Source organism: Lactuca sativa, chromosome 4 (genome assembly GCF_002870075.4).
Source record: "Lactuca sativa cultivar Salinas chromosome 4, Lsat_Salinas_v11, whole genome shotgun sequence".
In the NCBI taxonomy this organism is placed as follows: domain Eukaryota; kingdom Viridiplantae; phylum Streptophyta; class Magnoliopsida; order Asterales; family Asteraceae; genus Lactuca; species Lactuca sativa.
Window position 1 is genome coordinate 329,735,333 of NC_056626.2, and position 19,242 is coordinate 329,754,574.

At 37.5% G+C, this 19,242-nt stretch overlaps 1 protein-coding gene across 1 annotated transcript; it reads left to right on the forward strand.

Annotated features, from left to right (window-relative positions):
- The first annotated feature begins 3,880 nt into the window (after positions 1-3,880).
- On the forward strand, positions 3,881-6,514 carry LOC111901844 (uncharacterized). The gene is made up of 4 exons (XM_023897703.3): positions 3,881-4,177; positions 4,422-5,027; positions 5,252-5,430; positions 5,826-6,514. The coding sequence occupies exons 1-4, from the start codon at positions 4,173-4,175 to the stop codon at positions 6,422-6,424; spliced, it is 1,389 nt and encodes a 462-aa protein (XP_023753471.1). The 5' UTR covers positions 3,881-4,172; the 3' UTR covers positions 6,425-6,514.
- The last annotated feature ends 12,728 nt before the right edge of the window (positions 6,515-19,242 follow it).

Here is a 19,242-nt window from a genome sequence, read left to right on the forward strand (position 1 = left end):
GGGACTCGTCGAGTTCATGACACAGAAACACAAAATCGAATTTTGCAGTTAAGTTTCAAACAAACAAGCAACAATTTAATAGAAACTAAGCTAGTCTCTGATACCACTGATGGGTTTTAGCCATAAGAACTTTCCTATGTGCGCATGCAAAACCCTAATGCTTGGATCTAGGCTTTCTAATTAAACATGCTTTGAATCCAAGACTTCTAATAACTAATTAGGAGTAATAACAATATTAAATCAGATCTAGAATCATACCTTTGAATCTCTTACTTGATCTTGTTGTCTTGGAGCTCTAGAGTCACAATTGTCACTCCTCTAATGGCTTACAAACACCAAATAGCAAGGAGGATGATATGGGAGAGAGGAGAGGGGAGGGAATTCGGCCAGGGGTTCTCTACTTTAGATGAAGTGCCAATTTCCCTTTGTCATAGGGTCTATTTATACTTGTAGACTCCTTAAGGGTTACAACTTAAACCCTAGTTGAATAATCTTCTCTTAAAGCAATCCAAATCCATTCCTTAGATAGCCTTTAGACGATTTGAAGCTATCTCTAGCTTCTAGAATCCGTCCACCCCTATCCAATATGGATTGACAGTCTAAAGTTTAACTAACAAACAATCGACAGTTTATACCCTCTTATTTAATTAATCTCTTTAAGTCACCAAATTAATTCTAATTAATTCTATGACTTATATTAATCAAATAAAAATCTTATTATTCTTTATATTATTCTCGTAATATATTAATAATATTTATTCTCTTCTAATAAATCATCTTATCAAGTTGCTATGGTGAAGGCAACCCAAAAGGACCATGCACAATCGGGTCAAATATTTGTCTAATATAGTTGCAGCCTTAGACACTATTCCAACAATTCTAACTAAAAAAATATTCTGACAGAATAAAATCGGTTATGCTTACAAATTATGTTAGAATTAAAATTGAATTAATTAAAAAAATCATATTTTTAAAATTAGGATAATTAATTATCCATAAATATCCGAAAATTTCCTTTTATAATTGTAGTTAATTGTCCAAATTACCCTTTTGCTAAAATTTGTATGATTATATGGTACATACTACCCTATTCTAATATCATACACTCTCAAATCATGTCCATTGATGAATTCCATCCGTTGGTCCAGATTTGTGCATTCTGGCACACAATAGTTAGTAAAAAAAACATAACCTAACCCTATATATATATATATATATATATATATATATATATATATATATATATATATATATATAGAAAGAGAGAGAGAGAGAGAGAGAGAGAGAGTGTGTGTGTGTGTGTGTGTGTGTGTGGTTCAAATAAGAACCAAAAAAGGTTAAGAACCATAAGAACCTCTAACTTTAGATGTTTATAAAGGGTTTAGGATAACCCTAAACCCTAAACCCTAAACCTTAAACCCTAAACCCTAAACCTAAACCCTAACCCCTAACCCATAAACCCTAAACCCTAAACCCTAACCCCTAACCCTTAAACCCTAAACCCTAAACCCTTTCTAAACACCCTAGACCCTAAACCCTAAACCCTTTATAAACAACCTAGACCCTAAACCCTAAACCCTAAACCCTTTATAAACATCTAAAATTAGAGGTTCTTACGGTTCTTAACCTTTTTTAGTTCTTATTTGAACCTTTATATATATATATATATATATATATATATATATATATATATATATATATATATATATATATATATATATATATATATATATATATGGTTAGGTTCATGTGAGACGGCCTAATTTTGTGAGACCGTGAGACGCATTTTTTTATTATTTTTTTTAGTTAATTCAAGTTCCGAAAATAATATTTAAAAAAAGAATTTTTTGATTTTTCCATTTATTTTGCATTTTAAATTATTTTTAGAATACGTACAGTGTAATATTCTATTTAGAATATTTCATGTATTTTTCAAAAAAAATAGAATTTTTTTTTATTTTTTTATTTTTTTAGTTAATTCAAGTTCTGAAAATAATATTTAAAATTTTTTTGTTAGATTTTTCCATTTATTTTGCATTTTAAAATTATTTTTTATAATATGTCAGTGTAATATTCTATTTAGAATATTTCACGTATTTTTCAAAAAAAAAAACAGGATTTTTTTTTACTTTTTTTAGTTAATTCAAGTTCCGAAAATAATATTTAAAAAAAGAATTTTTGAATTTTTCCATTTATTTTGCGTTTTAAAATTATTTTTAGATTTGGTCTCACGGTCTCACAAATTAGAATGGTCTCAAATGAACCTGAACATATATATATATATATATATATATATATATATATATATATATATATATATATATATATATATATCTTACTATCTCATAAAAGAAATCCCACTATTTCTAAAAATAGATTGAATATAATAATATTATTTTTTTAAGACGTTCAAATCATTAAGCTAATAGTATAAGTAGTCATCAGTAAAATTATATTAAATTTTAACCTGTGTTTTGAATCCTTATATTTCTCAACAAATTCTATCTCCTTCCCTGAATTTCGGAGAATTCAAAATTTGAAACCATCAGAAAATACATGTTGATTCAAATATCCCTCCTGCAGATGACTCTTTCTTAACAAATTTTTATTTTAATCCTTACTTGTAATTGATTTCATCATTTTTAACTTTTTGTATTTTTATCTTATAAATATATTGGGTGAAGACTTTATTATATCAGGTTTGTTCCTAAAAAGGTTTTTACTATGTTTCTTTAATGTGTTTGCTTTGCAGGTTCAAAGAACTCAACCAAGAGGGCCAGTTAGAGCATTGTATTATCATTAAGTTTGTATATTTTGGCATCTTACTTTTGCAATAAAGAACGGTTAAACACAAGATTTGACATGATTAAGGTAGTTTGTATATTTTTCATCTTGTTTATTCTAAAAATGAAACCTTTTTCATCATTGGTCCTTATACTATCAAGTTCCATCACATGGACTTCCTGATTACGGTGATTATTGTCCTTATTATAAGGTTCTATATAGATTTTGTTCAATATTTTAAGGTTTCAAGAACCTAAATCAATATGAATCCTTGAATTACATACCATCGTTGAAAATGTTTTAATTTGTGACCAAACTTGGTTTAAAATCACAATGAACAAGTTGACACCTGAGTATTTTGGCCTTCTCAAAGGCCTATTTATCGACTTTTGAATCATAACACCTGATATTCTAAAGGTTTATTTTTATAAACTATTATTTATATATTTTAGTATTTTACTTAGTCGGACATTAAATTAATAAAGGAATTAAGAAAAACGAAAACAAAGGACGATAAACAGTACAAGTGGTTTGAGTATATATAAATGGAAGTAATAACCATTTAGGGGGTGTTTGACAAAAAAAAACTTATTGCTTATTAGTTTATTAGCTTATAAGTTAATAAGTAAGTGTAGGGTAACTTATGAAAAAATGACGTATTAGAGGTTCCCCACCGGAATAAGTTATTTTAATCCAAGCACTTTTTTAACTTATAGTGATGTGGAACCTAATAAGTTGTTTTAAAAAAAGCTTAGCCAAACACCCTCTTAATATGGTATGATAATGCTCTTGAAAAATAGATGTCATTTAATATTCGTTTCTCAAAGTGAACGCCAAATGGTTTTAACTCTAAAGAGATCAAATTATTCACTGCCCGCCGCTTTGCGCGGATAGACGGCTACTATATATATATATATATATATATATATATATATATATATATATATATATATATATATATATATATATATATATATATATATATATATATATATATATATATATATATATATATATATATATATATATATATATATATATATATATATATATATATATATATATATATATATATATCCTCCACCACCTAGAAAAAATAATTACTCACGTGGATTGCTTCGGTATACTATACGGAAAAAGGCTCCTCAACGCGGGTCAACCCTTGAACAGTAGCCGGATGCCACCAATTTCTTCTAAGAAAAATTGAAATTTTGATCGTTGATTTGAACGTTTTACAGTTCTATACGTAATCTGGGTGTTCGATTTTATTAATGTTGACAATTTAGTGGCGCAGTACGATGGCCCTTCGGAGGTCTTTTTTAGCTTGCAGATGAGATTACGTCATCTCTGGATCTAAGCTCTTGTTTTCAAAAGCGAATCCGAATACCATGAAGTGAGTTTGATTATTCCTATTCTATTTTGCTATACTTCTATTGTCTCCTGTTGCTGTACACTAGTTGTAGTTTTTTTTTTTTTTTTTTTTCGAGTTCAAATCGACTCATTTCCCTCTTCGATTAGATTTCAAATGCAAGTTCCACTCAGTAATCACTAGAACACAGTATATGTATCAATGCGCATATCAACTGTTTGTGTTTATATTTATGGATTAGATGATATCTTACATCGGATACTCGCAGGACGCGAAAACTTTTTGGGATTTCTCTTTCTCTCATAATCATCAATTTAGCCGCCATAGTAGAGCGTACAGACGAAAATCTGCTTCCATCTGTATACAAAGAACTCAGCGAAACATTCAATGTGGGTCCCTCCGATTTGGGCTACTTAATGTTCATGAGAAACTTTTTTCAAGGTCTGGCATCTCCGATGGCCGGAATCTTGGTTTTAACCTACGACCGCCCTAGAGTTCTTGCAATGGGCACCCTTTGCTGGGCGTTATCCACCGGCGCGTTAGGTGGCAGTCGCTATTTCAGTCAACTCGCTTTATGGCAGATTGTGAATGGATTTGGATTAGCGATTGTGATTCCTTCACTCCAATCGTTTATAGCTGATACTTATAGTGATAAGGTGAGGGGGACTGGGTTTGGGCTGTTGAACCTTGTCGGAAAGGTGGGTGGCATCGGTGGTGGTGCGGTGGCTATGATTATGGCCGGACATGAGTTTTGGGGTGTACCCGGGTGGCGATTTGCATTTCTTATGATCTCTGCGTTAAGTTGTGTAATTGCTTCTCTTGTGTTCATGTTCGTTGTTGATCCTAAAAGACTAGTTGCTGTTGATCCTGATAGGTATGAAATTTTTTACTTTGTTTTGTTTTTTTGTCTTTACTGACTTTTTAGTTTCTTTTAAGATTTTTCATTCATCTGTTCATTTTTCTATGCAATCTTATGTTCTAAAAAATCCGCAATGTATAATATTTTTCGGTAAATTCTTCAAAGTAGGATGCTATACTACATAAATAAATGAAAATATGTTGTTATTTTTTTGCATTTAGATATTTCTTTTATTGTAGAAACGAACTTTTGGAGGGAAACCGTGATTCTAGATCTTCTTCGGTTTGGATTGAGTCATGGATAGCCATGAAAGGTGTGATGAAAGTGAAAACGTTTCAAATCATCGTGTTGCAGGGTCTTGTTGGTTCAATCCCATGGACAGCCATGGTGTTTTTCACTTTATGGTTCCAACTAATTGGTGAGCATGTATGTGTTTTTATTTTCTCTTTTTTTATTTTTTACTTAATGGACTTAACTTGATAAAGATATGACTTAATCCGATAAGCTATATGTGTTTTTGTTACTTAAAGAAGACGTGCGTACCCCATTAAGTCACCACTTTTCAAAAATTTCCCCTCATTTATGTTTTCCTTTAATTTTTCCATGTATGTTACTCGTTTTCTCAAATAATATCTTATATACATCGATTATTCTGACAACACCTTATACAAAAAGAACTAGTTAATAGAGAAAATCACATGAAATGGTCTTTCCCCATTAAGTCATAACATTTTACAAATTTGCCTTTATCTATTATTTGCTTGCATTCCCACTAAGACTTCATTTTCATAAATATTTTTATATTTCTTTTAGGTTTTGATCACCAACAAGTTGCAACACTTTTTAGCCTTTTTGGGGCCGGGTGCTCTCTCGGATCACTCATGGGTGGAATCATAGCGGATCGTTTATCCCAAATTTACCCTCACACGGGTCGAATCATGTGCGCCCAATTCAGTGCAATTATGGGAATCCCGTATACTTTCTTTCTCCTACGTGTAATCCCACAATCAGTCAACAGCTACCAAATTTACGCTATTACCCTTTTCCTTATGGGCCTTACAATAAGTTGGAATGGAACTGCAGCCAATGCACCAATGTTCGCCGAAGTGGTCCCCGCCAAACATCGTACCATGATCTACGCGTTTGATCGGGCCTTTGAAGGGTCATTTTCGTCATTTGCTGCACCTATTGTTGGGATTTTAGCAGAAAGGATTTACGGGTATGACCCGAAATCCGTGGACCCGGTCGCAGGGTCCACGAGAGAAGCGTTAGCGCTGTCGAAAGCGCTTTTTTCGATGATGGCAGTTCCGTTTGGAATGTGTAGTTTGTTTTACACCCCGTTGTATCGGTTTTTTAGGCTTGATCGTGATAATGTGCGAATGGCTATTCAAAAAGAAGAAGAAATGATTTGATTAAGTATTTTTGTATACGAATGATTTGTAGCACTGATTTGTATCCAATAATTGTAACATGAAAGTATACATTAAACTTTAGTTACTCAACTTTTCATTAATAGGCATAACTATTACGGAAGTTAAATGTAGTGTAGCATAAATTGAACTAAAATTTTCATATTTTATGAGTCACTAGGTCGTAATAATTAGCTGCAAAGGCCAATTTTACAAGTTAATCTTGTTTCATATATGAGAATATAATAATACAGAGTTACCATTGAAAACATGAAAATAATGATACAACGATGAAGATAATGAAGAAGAATGAGCGGGGTATCTTGATCATAGTATTTCAAACATATATTTTTACCTCAATTTTACTCGTACAAAAGGGGAAAAGCACATACAACTCCCCTATTGACCATATTGGTGCAATTGGGTAATCTATGAATTCTTCAACATAAAATGTTAAACTTTTCTTGGCATAAACCTATTCTATCTCGTACCCAAACCACTGCTGGGAAGTATCTCATCATCAATGAACTTATGAACCTCCTAGTATCACTAGCCGTGAAAGTGTTAGAGTTGCTATAAGATTCTATCTCAAATAGTCCTTTCGATATGATGAAAGGACACAAGTAGGAGAGTTAGCTCACTCATCATATATGCATGTGGTGTTGGAGGAATTAGGGTTTATCTTGAAGATCTGGATACCTTTTGGATCGTGTGAACATTTTCCAAACTGATATTTTTATCCTATGTCGGGGTTGCAAGAAATTCAATTTAAGATAATCTAAGAGGACACTTACCAATCTAGGCACAGAAATCGTAAGTCAAATTGCTAAAAGGATTTTATGTTCGTCTGAAGAAAAAAAAGAGCTAATCATTGTGTATCTATTCTCAAAGAGAAAGTCTTTTATTTATAATAAACGAGATTAGGGTTTGCTTCTTAGGGTTGGCCGTCATAGGTTGCTTTGGAAGCAAGTCAGAAAAATTTGGATTTTAATGAGGATTTAGGGTTTCCAAAACTTACGAATTTCGTTAGTTTTACCATAATCAACATCAAACCCAGTCCGAGGCTTTGCCCCTTGGACCCCGCTACGGGCGTTGCCCTTAGACCCCGCCAAAGGGGTCCTGCCTCTTTGGAAACCCCGGACCCAGGGGCGTTGCCCCCGAACCCCCCGACTTGTCGTCGAACGGACTTCTAATTCGATCTTATACATGTGTATACTCCACACAAACCCGTACATATATTATAGTACAAATTATGAAGACCTTTTAGCTCACATGTTAGTTCTAATTACATAAAATAACATGATAACACTAAAATCACCAACATGTGTTCCTCCTCTAATCTCCAGGGGTGTCGAACGGGTAAGATTTTCTGGTTTCGGGTAGAATGGGTATTTCTTTAAGAAAATGATACTCGATAACCGACCTATATTGTAATTTGGGTTTTCGGGTTTCAGGTATTCGGGTTTGAGGTCGGGTCGGGTAATTATCGAGTATACCCAGAAATTTCTTAAATGACACTTATTGATAATTTTTTTCTTTATTTTTTTATTTTTACATATTGGTTGGTTTAATAAAGAATCAGGTAGGAAAATACTTCATACAATTAACAAGTACATATATAATAACAATACAAATCATTATAATATGCTATGTACTTTTTTTAATTTCATTCCGTGTTATAGTGAGAAACTGCATTGTATATTTGGTATTATTTAAAAAACGAATTCTGGTTTTCGGGTATACCGGAAAATAAATATTCATACCTAAAACCCGATCTATATTATTAATATAGGGTTAACCTATTATCCGAATGTTCATACCCGTTACACGTTCTACCCGAATTCGGAAAGGATCGGATGGGTAGAACGGGTTTCGGACAGACCTACTAATCTCATTTTGCTAATTCCAATTTCAATGCACACCATTCCACTTTTTTAAGAAAACCTTTGTCATTTTCCAACCAAAATTAACAACCTCGGAAATCTATACATAAAAGATACATCAACAAGCCAAATATTATTCTAAAATCTAGTTTTGATCCATCACCCACGTGTCTTTGCAAATACGAATTCAAAATAGTCCATTTGTCATATTATACTCTAAACTCCTTTCCTTTAAAAAAAATAATAATAATAAAAAACTACTAAAAATAAAAACTAATAGAGATTTCTTTTTTCTATGAGTGGATAGACATTACCAAAATACCAAAAAAAAAAAAATTAAATAAAATAAATAATAAATAAAATTGTTTGTATTCTAAAATACAAAAGTCATAAAATATAAATAAAAAATAGCTTTTCGTTTTCAACACTTATTCTAACCTTAAGATTTATCGGTGTGGACAATGCCCCCTCGTGTTATTATGACATTGCGTCGGAAAACGTCGTTACCACGGCCCAAACACCGCCCCGGCTTACCGTATTTGCATGTTATGTTATTTTCTATGGTGATGGTAACGAAAGGCAATTGCACATTTTGAGAGTAACAGTCATTTGACCAAACGGTCACAAATGTAAAAAAATAAAAGTAAATTTTTTTAAAAAAAGTGAACAATTTTTTTTTTCAATTTACCTCACATATAAATACAAATATACACTCATTTTTACCTACACAATTCTTCTATTTCTCTGGTGTTACTACACAAAAATCAACCACTTTCTCATTCAACTAAATATGGGGCAAAGCTAGAACACCCTTCCTCCAAACACAAACACATCCACTTCGCTTGGTTTCATGACATATGAGGGCTATGCGAACCTTCTCAACTCTCTAAACTCACAACAGATACCATTTTCAGAAAACTTTTTTAATTCCGCCTCACCCCAATACAATGCCCTACATAGCCCTACTTGCAACAAAACTCAAACATTCAACAAAATATTTTCAACACTTTTGCTTCCATGCCACAAACAACCACACAATCACCGCCCACACAACCAGTGCAACAAACGATTGTTGAAACTTAAGCGGGAGGTAGTCGGAGTGGTGGTGGGAAAGGGAAAACGATCTCTTAAACTGAAGAAGAAGAAGAACATCCACTATGGTGGACACCAGATGAGCAGTACATGTTGGTTGTGGCGTGGTTTGGGACCTCGAAAATCCAACTATAGGATACAATATGCAGAGAGTTGGTTTTTCGGAAGTTGTGCTCGGAAAATTTCGCCTAATTTTGAAGAAAGACAGGGCATATCGCAATACCGATATGCTTAGTAGCAAGTGGACTCCAATTAGTCGGAAGTGTACCAAGTTTAATGGGATCTACAACAAACTTTCCTTGCAAAAACAAAGTGGTGCGAATAATTTTGATGTGTTCAAAGCCGCGAAGGAGCAATATCACATCGAAATGGGTCATGTTTTCGAGTACGAAAAAATTAGGGAGATAATGAGAAACGATCCAAAATGGCTTAAAACAGCAACATCGTCGGAGGTACAATCGAAGAGGTTGTGTGGTTCGGGTTTGTTAGACGTTTCCGACGCACGAACTAACATCGATCTTAACACCAACACGGATGACATCCCTGACGATATCGAAGAAATCCCCCCTCCCCCACGCAGACCGACCGGTCGCGTCAAAGCGAAGCGCACTCAGACATGTGGGCGTAGCCAATAGAAAGGCACAAGATTGGCGTAAATGAATGAAAAGTTCGACCAACACAATCTAATCGCACAACAAAAGGTTGAAGTGCAACATGAGAGTTCCTTCATAAACAAGCGGAGGAAAATAAAATGACAAGGAATTTAACAATTCTTCAGACTAGCGAAGAAAATATGGGACCACGACAAGTACAAGTGCTCCGAAAGATGAAGGAGATAACCGAGAAGACATATTTGGATGACTAGTGTATCGTTTTTATGTTTTTAGGACTATGGTTTTTTTTTTACGTTCAATTTTTTTTTTGTGTAATGCTATTTTTTAGTTTTTAAATGTTATGGTTAATTTAGGATTTAATTAAAAGGCATGTTTTTAAAATAATCTAACATGAATAAAAAAACACATCGAAAATAAATAAAGTGAAAAAAGAAAAAAATAAGTTGAAAAATATGAAAAAAATGATGACATAGAAAACAAAGGGTGTTCTAACATGTTATCCATTTCCTCCAATTGATGTTGTAACACCCAGTCCCGCTTAGCGAGTCGACTCAGTTACAACTCATCCAACCAGATTTCTCAGATCGGGACAACGTCATTTCTCACGTCGTGAGACCGGTTCTGACCAAATTTAAGCATTAAGCTCTTAATCCTTTAAGATACTCTTTGGGACCTTCCTCGACCCTAAGGACTACAAAAATCATAGCTTTTAAGTCATGTATGTCCAATGAATGACTTAGATACTAACTAGGTCAAAATAAAAGTAATAAGATCAAGACTCATGCTTGGAGTCTAAAACCAACACTGAAACTCAGATCCTAAGCATCATATACAGGAGGTGTCTCAATAATCCATAAAGTTGCCAACTTTATGGATCCCATGCATTCTATACAACCCAATCATGCAAAGAAAAGCTCCAAAACCTAAATCTAACATGCAAGAGGCAAAAAGGTAAGAGCTTTGTGACTTACAGAGGTCCAAAAGCTTAGAAAGACCAAGAGGTAGAAGCTATATTGCAAAAATGAAGCACCACAAGAGTCCTCTTTCACTTCAGTGGACCAAAAACCACCAAATAAGCTCCTTAAGGTCACCAACAGTGGCCAAAGTTCTGAAAGCAGTCGAATCTAGAGTTTTCAGGAGGCTAGAGAGTGAGAGAGGATGAGGATAGGCAGCCATAACTCTCTCATTCCTTTAAATACTTGAAAATTAGAGTTTTGGTTCATTAGGCCTTTCTCACGTCACCACATTCCTCATGTCATGAGACTTCAAGAATGCGGGTCAAATGGTCAATGGAACTCACATCGTGACCATTATGGCTCACTTCATGACCCTCCTCCAAAATGTAAGAATTCAATAAATTAAGTACCTCAAGGATTCAGAGGATACAATTCTCCTCCACTTGAATCAGACTTCATCCTCAAAGTTTGTCACTGCAAATAACTTTGGATAATGCTCCCTCATCTCATCCTCAGGCTCCCATGTCCATTTTGAATCCTTTCGGTGTTGCCAATGCACCTTCACCAAACCCACGACATCGTTCCTCAAGGCCTTCGTCTTCGGATCAAGGATCGCCACCGGCCTTTCAATATAATTTATGCAATCATCCACCTGGATGTCCTCCAAAGGGACCACCACAGAATCATCAACCAAATATTTTTGCAGTTGAGAGACATGAAAAGTGTTGTGAATATGATTGAGCTCCTCTGGTAGATCCAAGCGATATGAAACCATTCCCACCTGGCCCAAAACCCTCAAAGGACTGATATACCTGAGCCCAAATTACCATCTTCCTGAATCTGATTACACCTTTCCAAGTTGACACCTTCAGAAGAACCGTATCCCTAACCTATAACTCTAGATCTGATCGACGTTTGTCGACATAGCTCTTCTGCCGACTATATACTATATAAAGTCTACCCCGAATCTGCCGAATCAACTCAGTAGTCTTTAGTACCATCTCAATACTCCCCATGACTCGCTGACCGACCTCACCCCAACATATTGGGGTCCTGCACTTCCTTCCATAGAGAATCTCAAAAGGAGGTCGATCAATGCTGGCGTTATAATTGTTGTTATACAAAAACTCTGCCAAAGGGAGATACTATCTCAATTCCCACCCAAATCCAATACACATGCCCGAAGCATATCGTCCAAGGTCTGGATAGTCCACTCACTCTGTCCATCAGTCTGTTGATGGAAAGTCGTGCTGAAATGTATACAAGTACCCAGCTCCTCGTGAAACCTCTTCCAGAACCTGGAAGTAAACTGGACATCCATGTCTGAAACCATTGTAACTGATACCCTATTTCGTGCCACAACCTCCTTGATGTAAATGTCGTCCAAACTCTCCGCGGAGATACTCTCCTGAATCGGAATGAATTTCACGCTATTGGTCAATCGATTCACGATGACCCATATCGAATCTACTATGTGCGTTGTCCATGGCAACTTTATGATGAAATCCATAGTAATCTCTTTTCATTTCCAAATGGGAATGTCTAACAATTGTAACTTGTCGTTAGTTCGTTGATGTTTGGCCTTGACTTTCCTACACGTCAAGCACCTCTCCTCATACCATGCCACATCTCACTTCATGTATGGCCACCAATAGTCGATCTGGAGATCCCTATACATTTTTGTTGCTCCGGGATGAATATATAGCCTCGACTTGTACGCCTCCTCCATCAAAACCTGATACTCACCACCCAAATATGGAACCCACACCCTCCGATGAAGGGTCAATAACCCTCGACTATCATAAACGAAGGAAGCCACCTGAACCACTATGTGCTTGCTCTTACAGTTCTCTTCCTTCATAGCCTCAACCTGAGCTCTTGGATCTACTCTAAAAGTTTAGTAATCACCGTCATCCTAAAACATATATCCCTGATCGGATCCAAGACCGCCTTGCGGGAGAGCATCAACCACCATAATGGCCTTCCCCGGGTGATAAAGGATCTCACAATCATAATCCTTCACCACATCCAACCATCTATGTTGCCTCATGTTCAGATTCAGCTGATCCATTAAAAACCTTAGGCTCTTGTGATCCATGTAGATAGTACAATGGACCCCATAAAGGTAATGTCGCCAAATCTTGAGGGCAAACATCACAACCCCAAGCTCCAAATCATGCGTAGGATAATTCACCTCATGAGGCTACAACTACCTTGAAACGTACGGAATCACATGAACCTGCTGCCTCAATACTGCCCCCAAACTTGTGATTGACGCATAACAATATACCATAAAATCCATAACACCCTCTAGTAGGGTCAGAATCGGAGCCTCACATAATCGTTGTCTCACAATCTCAAAAGTTGCCTACTGCTCAGGCCCCCAACAAAACATGACGATCTTCTTCATCAACCGAGTCAAAGGAACCACTATCTTGGAGAAATCCTGAATGAATCTCTGATAGTAACCCACTGGTCCAAGTAAACTTCAAAATCAGATGGAGACCTCAGAACTTCCCACCTCATCACCACCTCGACCTTGGCCGAATCAACCAAAATATCATTCTAATTGACAAGGTTCCTCAGAAACTACACCTCACGTAACCAGAACTCACACTTGGAGAACTTCACATACAATCTCTCATTCCTTGGAGTCTCCAATACCTCCCTCAGATGCTCCTCATGTTGTTCCTTGTTCTTGGAATAGACCAGAATGTAATCAATAAATACAATCACGGACCGATCAAAAATTACACAATTCATGAGATCCATGAATGCGGCCAGAGCATGATAGGTTTTCTAGGTTATAAACAAAAATTACATGTGACGGAGAAAACACTTAACCCCTTAAGTTCACATGCAGCCTAGAAAGAATCTATGTTTTCTCTATTAATAGCAACTAACTATGAATATCAAGAAAACCCTAAGAGAGAGGCTATGAAATCAAAATTCATACATAAAATTAAAGTTACATATATTTTGATTATTATTGTAAATAATCAAAGTAGAATCCTTCTTCTAGATCTTGGAAAGCTAGCACCAAAGGAATGAATGCCTCTAACGGCTTGTTCCCAAAACTCTAATAGCAAGAATACTTAAGGAGAGAGGAGGCTTGAGCATAAATTTGGCTCTATGAAAGCAATAAAAGGTGTGTGGAAAATATGTCAATCATGGTGTCCTATTTATACTTGCTTAAGGAAACTCCCATGGAAACCAAAGAGTCCTGTGGATGATTAATTCTAATTAATCTTAGAAGTAAATCCAAATCAATTCTAATTAATCAATTAATCATACTCTTTCCAATTAATATATTAATCATATAATATATCAATAAATCATATATTTCAATTTCCAATTAGTTTATTATTCATATAATAAACTAACAAATTATCCACTATCTCTAACTGTCATTCTAATTAGTTACTAGTTTTTAAGGCAAACCAAAAAGGACTTTTCTTTTAATTCAAGAATATACAAATTTAGTTATTGTCTTAGACATCTTAATCCAACAGTCTTCCACTTGGATAAGTCTGTAACTACAGTTGCAAGTATAGACCTTGAAATAAACAGCAAAGAGTGCTTTCTAAAGTCACTGCTGAACTCTGATTGAAATCAGCTTTTGGCCCTAAGATAAGTGATCGGTTATTCCTTCATTCTTCAGGATATCGTATAGACACAAGACATGGATCAGAATCATTCTCATTGTCCAAAATTATGTTTCCCAATTTCCCGATTTATAAATACTTGATTGGACTTCAAATTGAACACATCAATTTGTCTTCGTTCGGCCCAACACTATATAGTAAACTCCAAATCATCAAGGGGCCTAATGATATTGCTTTTCCTATTAGGGCAAGAGGAACAAGTTACTTTGACTATATAATCATACAATTCACACATCAAATCACACATGGAATAACCCTTTATAACACCCAGTTACGATATGTGTTTGAGTAAACCAATGCACAAATGATCTGTAAACTATGAACTATATATCTGTGTTTAAGAATAGAAGATATTATCATCTTAGAATTACTCATGACAACATCCATGAAGTAATCTCTAAGCGTGGGTTTATCTAATACTTAAAATCTCTTTTTTCAAAGTACTAATGAATATTGTAGCAATGCCAATTGCAATGTCTTAACCTCAATCGACAATCTACAATCAATTCATGACAGTCTTAATTCACTACTTACTTCTAAAAGTATGAACGACTGTGGAATTTTGAATTATATTTAAATTACTCAGGGAAGTAAAACATGCAAAGTGAAACACAATAATAAATTAATTAACTATGACATCATACCCATTGATCATAAATAAATTGTTATTATTTAATCATCATAACAATTATGAATTTATTCATTGTATAATGTTTCAAGTAATCAACTAACCACTTGAATTAGATAACATCATTCATGCCATGTCCTAAACGTGCATACCATGCCTCTCGATGGTCCTTCATTTATAAATAGATCTATTAGACATTAGTCCAATGATGCTCAATTCATGATTCTTGTAACAACTCAAATTTTCAAATAAATTTTTCGTTAAAATAAAAACATCATTAATCAACAAAAGGGTTTATTCCAGGTTTATTTCAAAATAAAAATAATAAAAATAATAAATCTCCAGGATCTCCAACAGTGGCAGTGTGTACGAGTCACGCCGGCGCCTTCCCACGGTCATCACTAGTACCTGAAAAACATAAACACAACTAGTAAGCATAAATGCTTAGTGAGTTCCCCAGTATACGACTTACCCACATGCGCCTTCCGGCCCGGACATTTCGGTCCACATACTATTGCCTTCCGGCCCGGACCTTTCGGTCCACATAACATCGCCTTCCGGCCCGGATCTTTCGATCCACGAGATAATTGCCTTCCGGCCCATACACATATATAACACATAACACAAATACTCTAACACATAAAGCACATATAACATACCGTTCTTGCTAACACATAAGTCTCGCCTTCCGGCTCGTATAATCATACATCACATATAAGCACACATCGCATATAAAGCATCTATCTCTCTAGACATAGCATGAATATAACATACGCGACCTTCCGGTCTAACAGTCAAACCCTTCCGGGTGAAGTATAGTGAGAAAACTCACCTCGTAGTACGCAGGCTATAACCTCCTCGAGCTACTCGCACACGATCCGCTAGTCCGCAGGTTCCCTATAATACCACAGCCCTAGTTAATGATCTTATCAAACAAGACAACTGACCCCTCTAAGAGATATACAGGTCAACGGTCAATCTTGACCAGACTCGTCGAGTGCAAAGGGTGACTCGACGAGTATAGACACCCTGACACCACTCGCCGAGTCTGAAGAACGACTCGACGAGTTCTAGTAGATCTTCAAGCTACTCGCCGAGTCCGAAGAGCAACTCGGCGAGTCCTAGTGAACCTTCAAGATACTCGCCGAGTCTGAAGAACAACTCGGCGAGTTCTAGTACATCTTCAAGCTACTCGCCGAGTCTGATCATTGGACTCGGCGAGTCCTCGCCATGCAGTCAATCCACAGCCTCCTGTACCTCACGTGATTACGCGGCATAAAGATATGGGACTTCCTGGGCTTTCATATATACTATTACAGGGTTTTTAAAACACTTACACAACAACACAATATATCAAACCCTTAAATGGGTTTCCTAACCCTAATCACGCATTCAACGTAAAAACTACAGATTTTCGATCCGAATAATACCTGGAACGTGTTCCCTGTGTCCCCAAGCCTCCAACACTCAATTCCTTTGATCACTAACTTGCTTCTCCTTGTCTAGCAACTTCTTCAAGCCTCCTCAAGTCTTCTCTCTTGCCTCAAACGCTCACACGCTCCCAAGATGTCTTCAACCGGCCAAAAGACGTGACATGACGGCCATAAGATCGTTATATACGATCAGAAATGAAACGGCTAGGGTTTAGCTGAAACAGCGTCGACTCGCCGAGTCCTTATTTGGACTCGTCGAGTCCAGTCGCGTATCCGCGACTGCGACCAAGACTATGACCCTACTCGGCGAGTCATGCACCTACTCGCCGAGTCCCCCTTTAAATATACCCAAAAATAATTTAAATAAATACCTGAAATTCCGGGCTGTTACAACTCTCCCCCACTAGAACTAGACTTCGCCCTCGAAGTCTCTCATTCTGCGAATAACTCCGGATGTTGCTCCCGCATTTCTCCTTCCGGCTCCCAAGTCATCTCCGATCCTTTCCGATGTTGCCACTGAACCAACACCAGAGGTATCTCCTTGTTCCGTAGAACCTTGATTTTCCGATCCCTGATAGCTACTGGTCTCTCGGCGTAATTCAGGCTCGCATCCACCTGAATATCTTCTAACGGAACTACTGCTGCCTCATCGGCTATACACTTCCTCAACTGCGACACGTGGAAGGTATTGTGAATCTGACTCAGCTCCACTGGCAACTCCAACCGATAAGCTACCCGACCTACCCTTGCAATTACTCGGAATGGGCCTATGAACCGGGGGCCCAATTTGCCCCTCTTCCTGAACCGGATTACCCCTTTCCAAGGAGAAACCTTTAGGAGAACGAAATCGCCGACCTGGAATTCGAGCTCGGATCGGCGTCTGTCCGCATAACTCTTCTGTCGACTCTGGGCGGTCAATAACCTCTGCCTCACTCGCTGAATCTGCTCGGTTGTCTGAAGTACAATCTCTGTACTGCCCATCACTCTCTGGCCCACTTCTCCCCAACAAATGGGAGTCCGACACCTCCTACCATACAACAACTCAAAAGGTGGCATACCAATGCTCGAATGATGGCTGTTGTTGTAGGAAAACTCAGCCAACGGCAGATGCGCGTCCCAGCTACCCCCGAAGTCTAACACACACGCTCTAAGCATGTCTTCCAATGTCTGAATCGTCCGCTCGCTCTGACCGTCGGTCTGGGGGTGGTATGCGGTACTAAAATGCAGCTTAGTACCCAACTCCTCATGAAATTTCTTCCAGAACCTGGAAGTGAAGCGTACATCGCGATCCGAAACAATCGAGGTCGGCACTCCATGCCGAGATACTATCTCTCTCACGTACAACTCCGCCAACTTCTCTGCTGACGAACTTTCACTAATGGCAAGGAAATGTGCACTCTTTGTTAGTCTATCCACAATCACCCAAATCGCATCGACTCCCCTGGCAGTTTTTGGCAATTTGGTGATGAAATCCATCGTGATCTGATCCCACTTCCACTCAGGGATCTCCAAAGGTTGCAACTTACCGTGCGGTCTCTGGTGCTCGGCCTTAACTTTACGGCAGGTCAAACACCTCTCCACGAACCAGGCAACGTCTCTCTTCATGCAAGGCCACCAATACTCCTTTTTCAAATCCAGATACATTTTCGTGGCACCGGGATGGATCGAGAATTTCGATCTATGTGCCTCCTCCATCAAAATAACACGCGTACCGCCCACGAATGGCACCCAGATCCGACCCTGAAATGTCAGTAGTCCCCGCCCATCCGTAACGAACTCCGAAATCAACCCGACGACCCGCTCCTGTTTCTGCATTCCAGACTTCACAACCTCGGCCTGTGCCCCACGAATAGCATCTAATACCGGAGTCATCACCGTCAATCTCAAACACACATCCCGCAATGGGGTACTCTCCGCCCTACGACTCAATGCATCAGCTACCACATTAGCCTTACCTGGGTGGTATAGGATCTCACAGTCATAATCCTTAACCACGTCTAACCATCTCCTCTGGCGCATGTTTAGGTTGGGTTGATCCATCAAATACCTCAAACTCTTATGGTCCGTGTATATGGTACAACGAACCCCGTACAGGTAGTGACGCCAAATTTTGAGGGCGAACACTACTGCCCCCAACTCTAAGTCATGCGTGGGATATCTCGCTTCGTGAGGCTTCAGCTGCCTCGATGCATAGGCTATCACATGGCCCCTCTGCATCAACACTGCACCCAGTCCTGAAATCGATGCGTCGCAATATACGACAAAGTCCTCCATCCCCTCCGGGAGAGCTAATACTGGTGCTTCGCACAGTCTCTGACGAAGTGTCTCGAAGGAAGTCTGCTGCTCGGGTCCCCATGAGAATGTAACACCCTTTCGGGTCAATTTGGTAAGTGGCACCGCGATCTTGGAGAAGTCTCTAATGAACCTTCGATAATACCCCGCCAACCCAAGAAAACTCCTGATCTCCGAAGGTGACTTCGGTGCCTCCCATCTCATCACCGCTTCCACCTTGGCCGGATCAACCAATATCCCTGCCTGATTTACAACGTG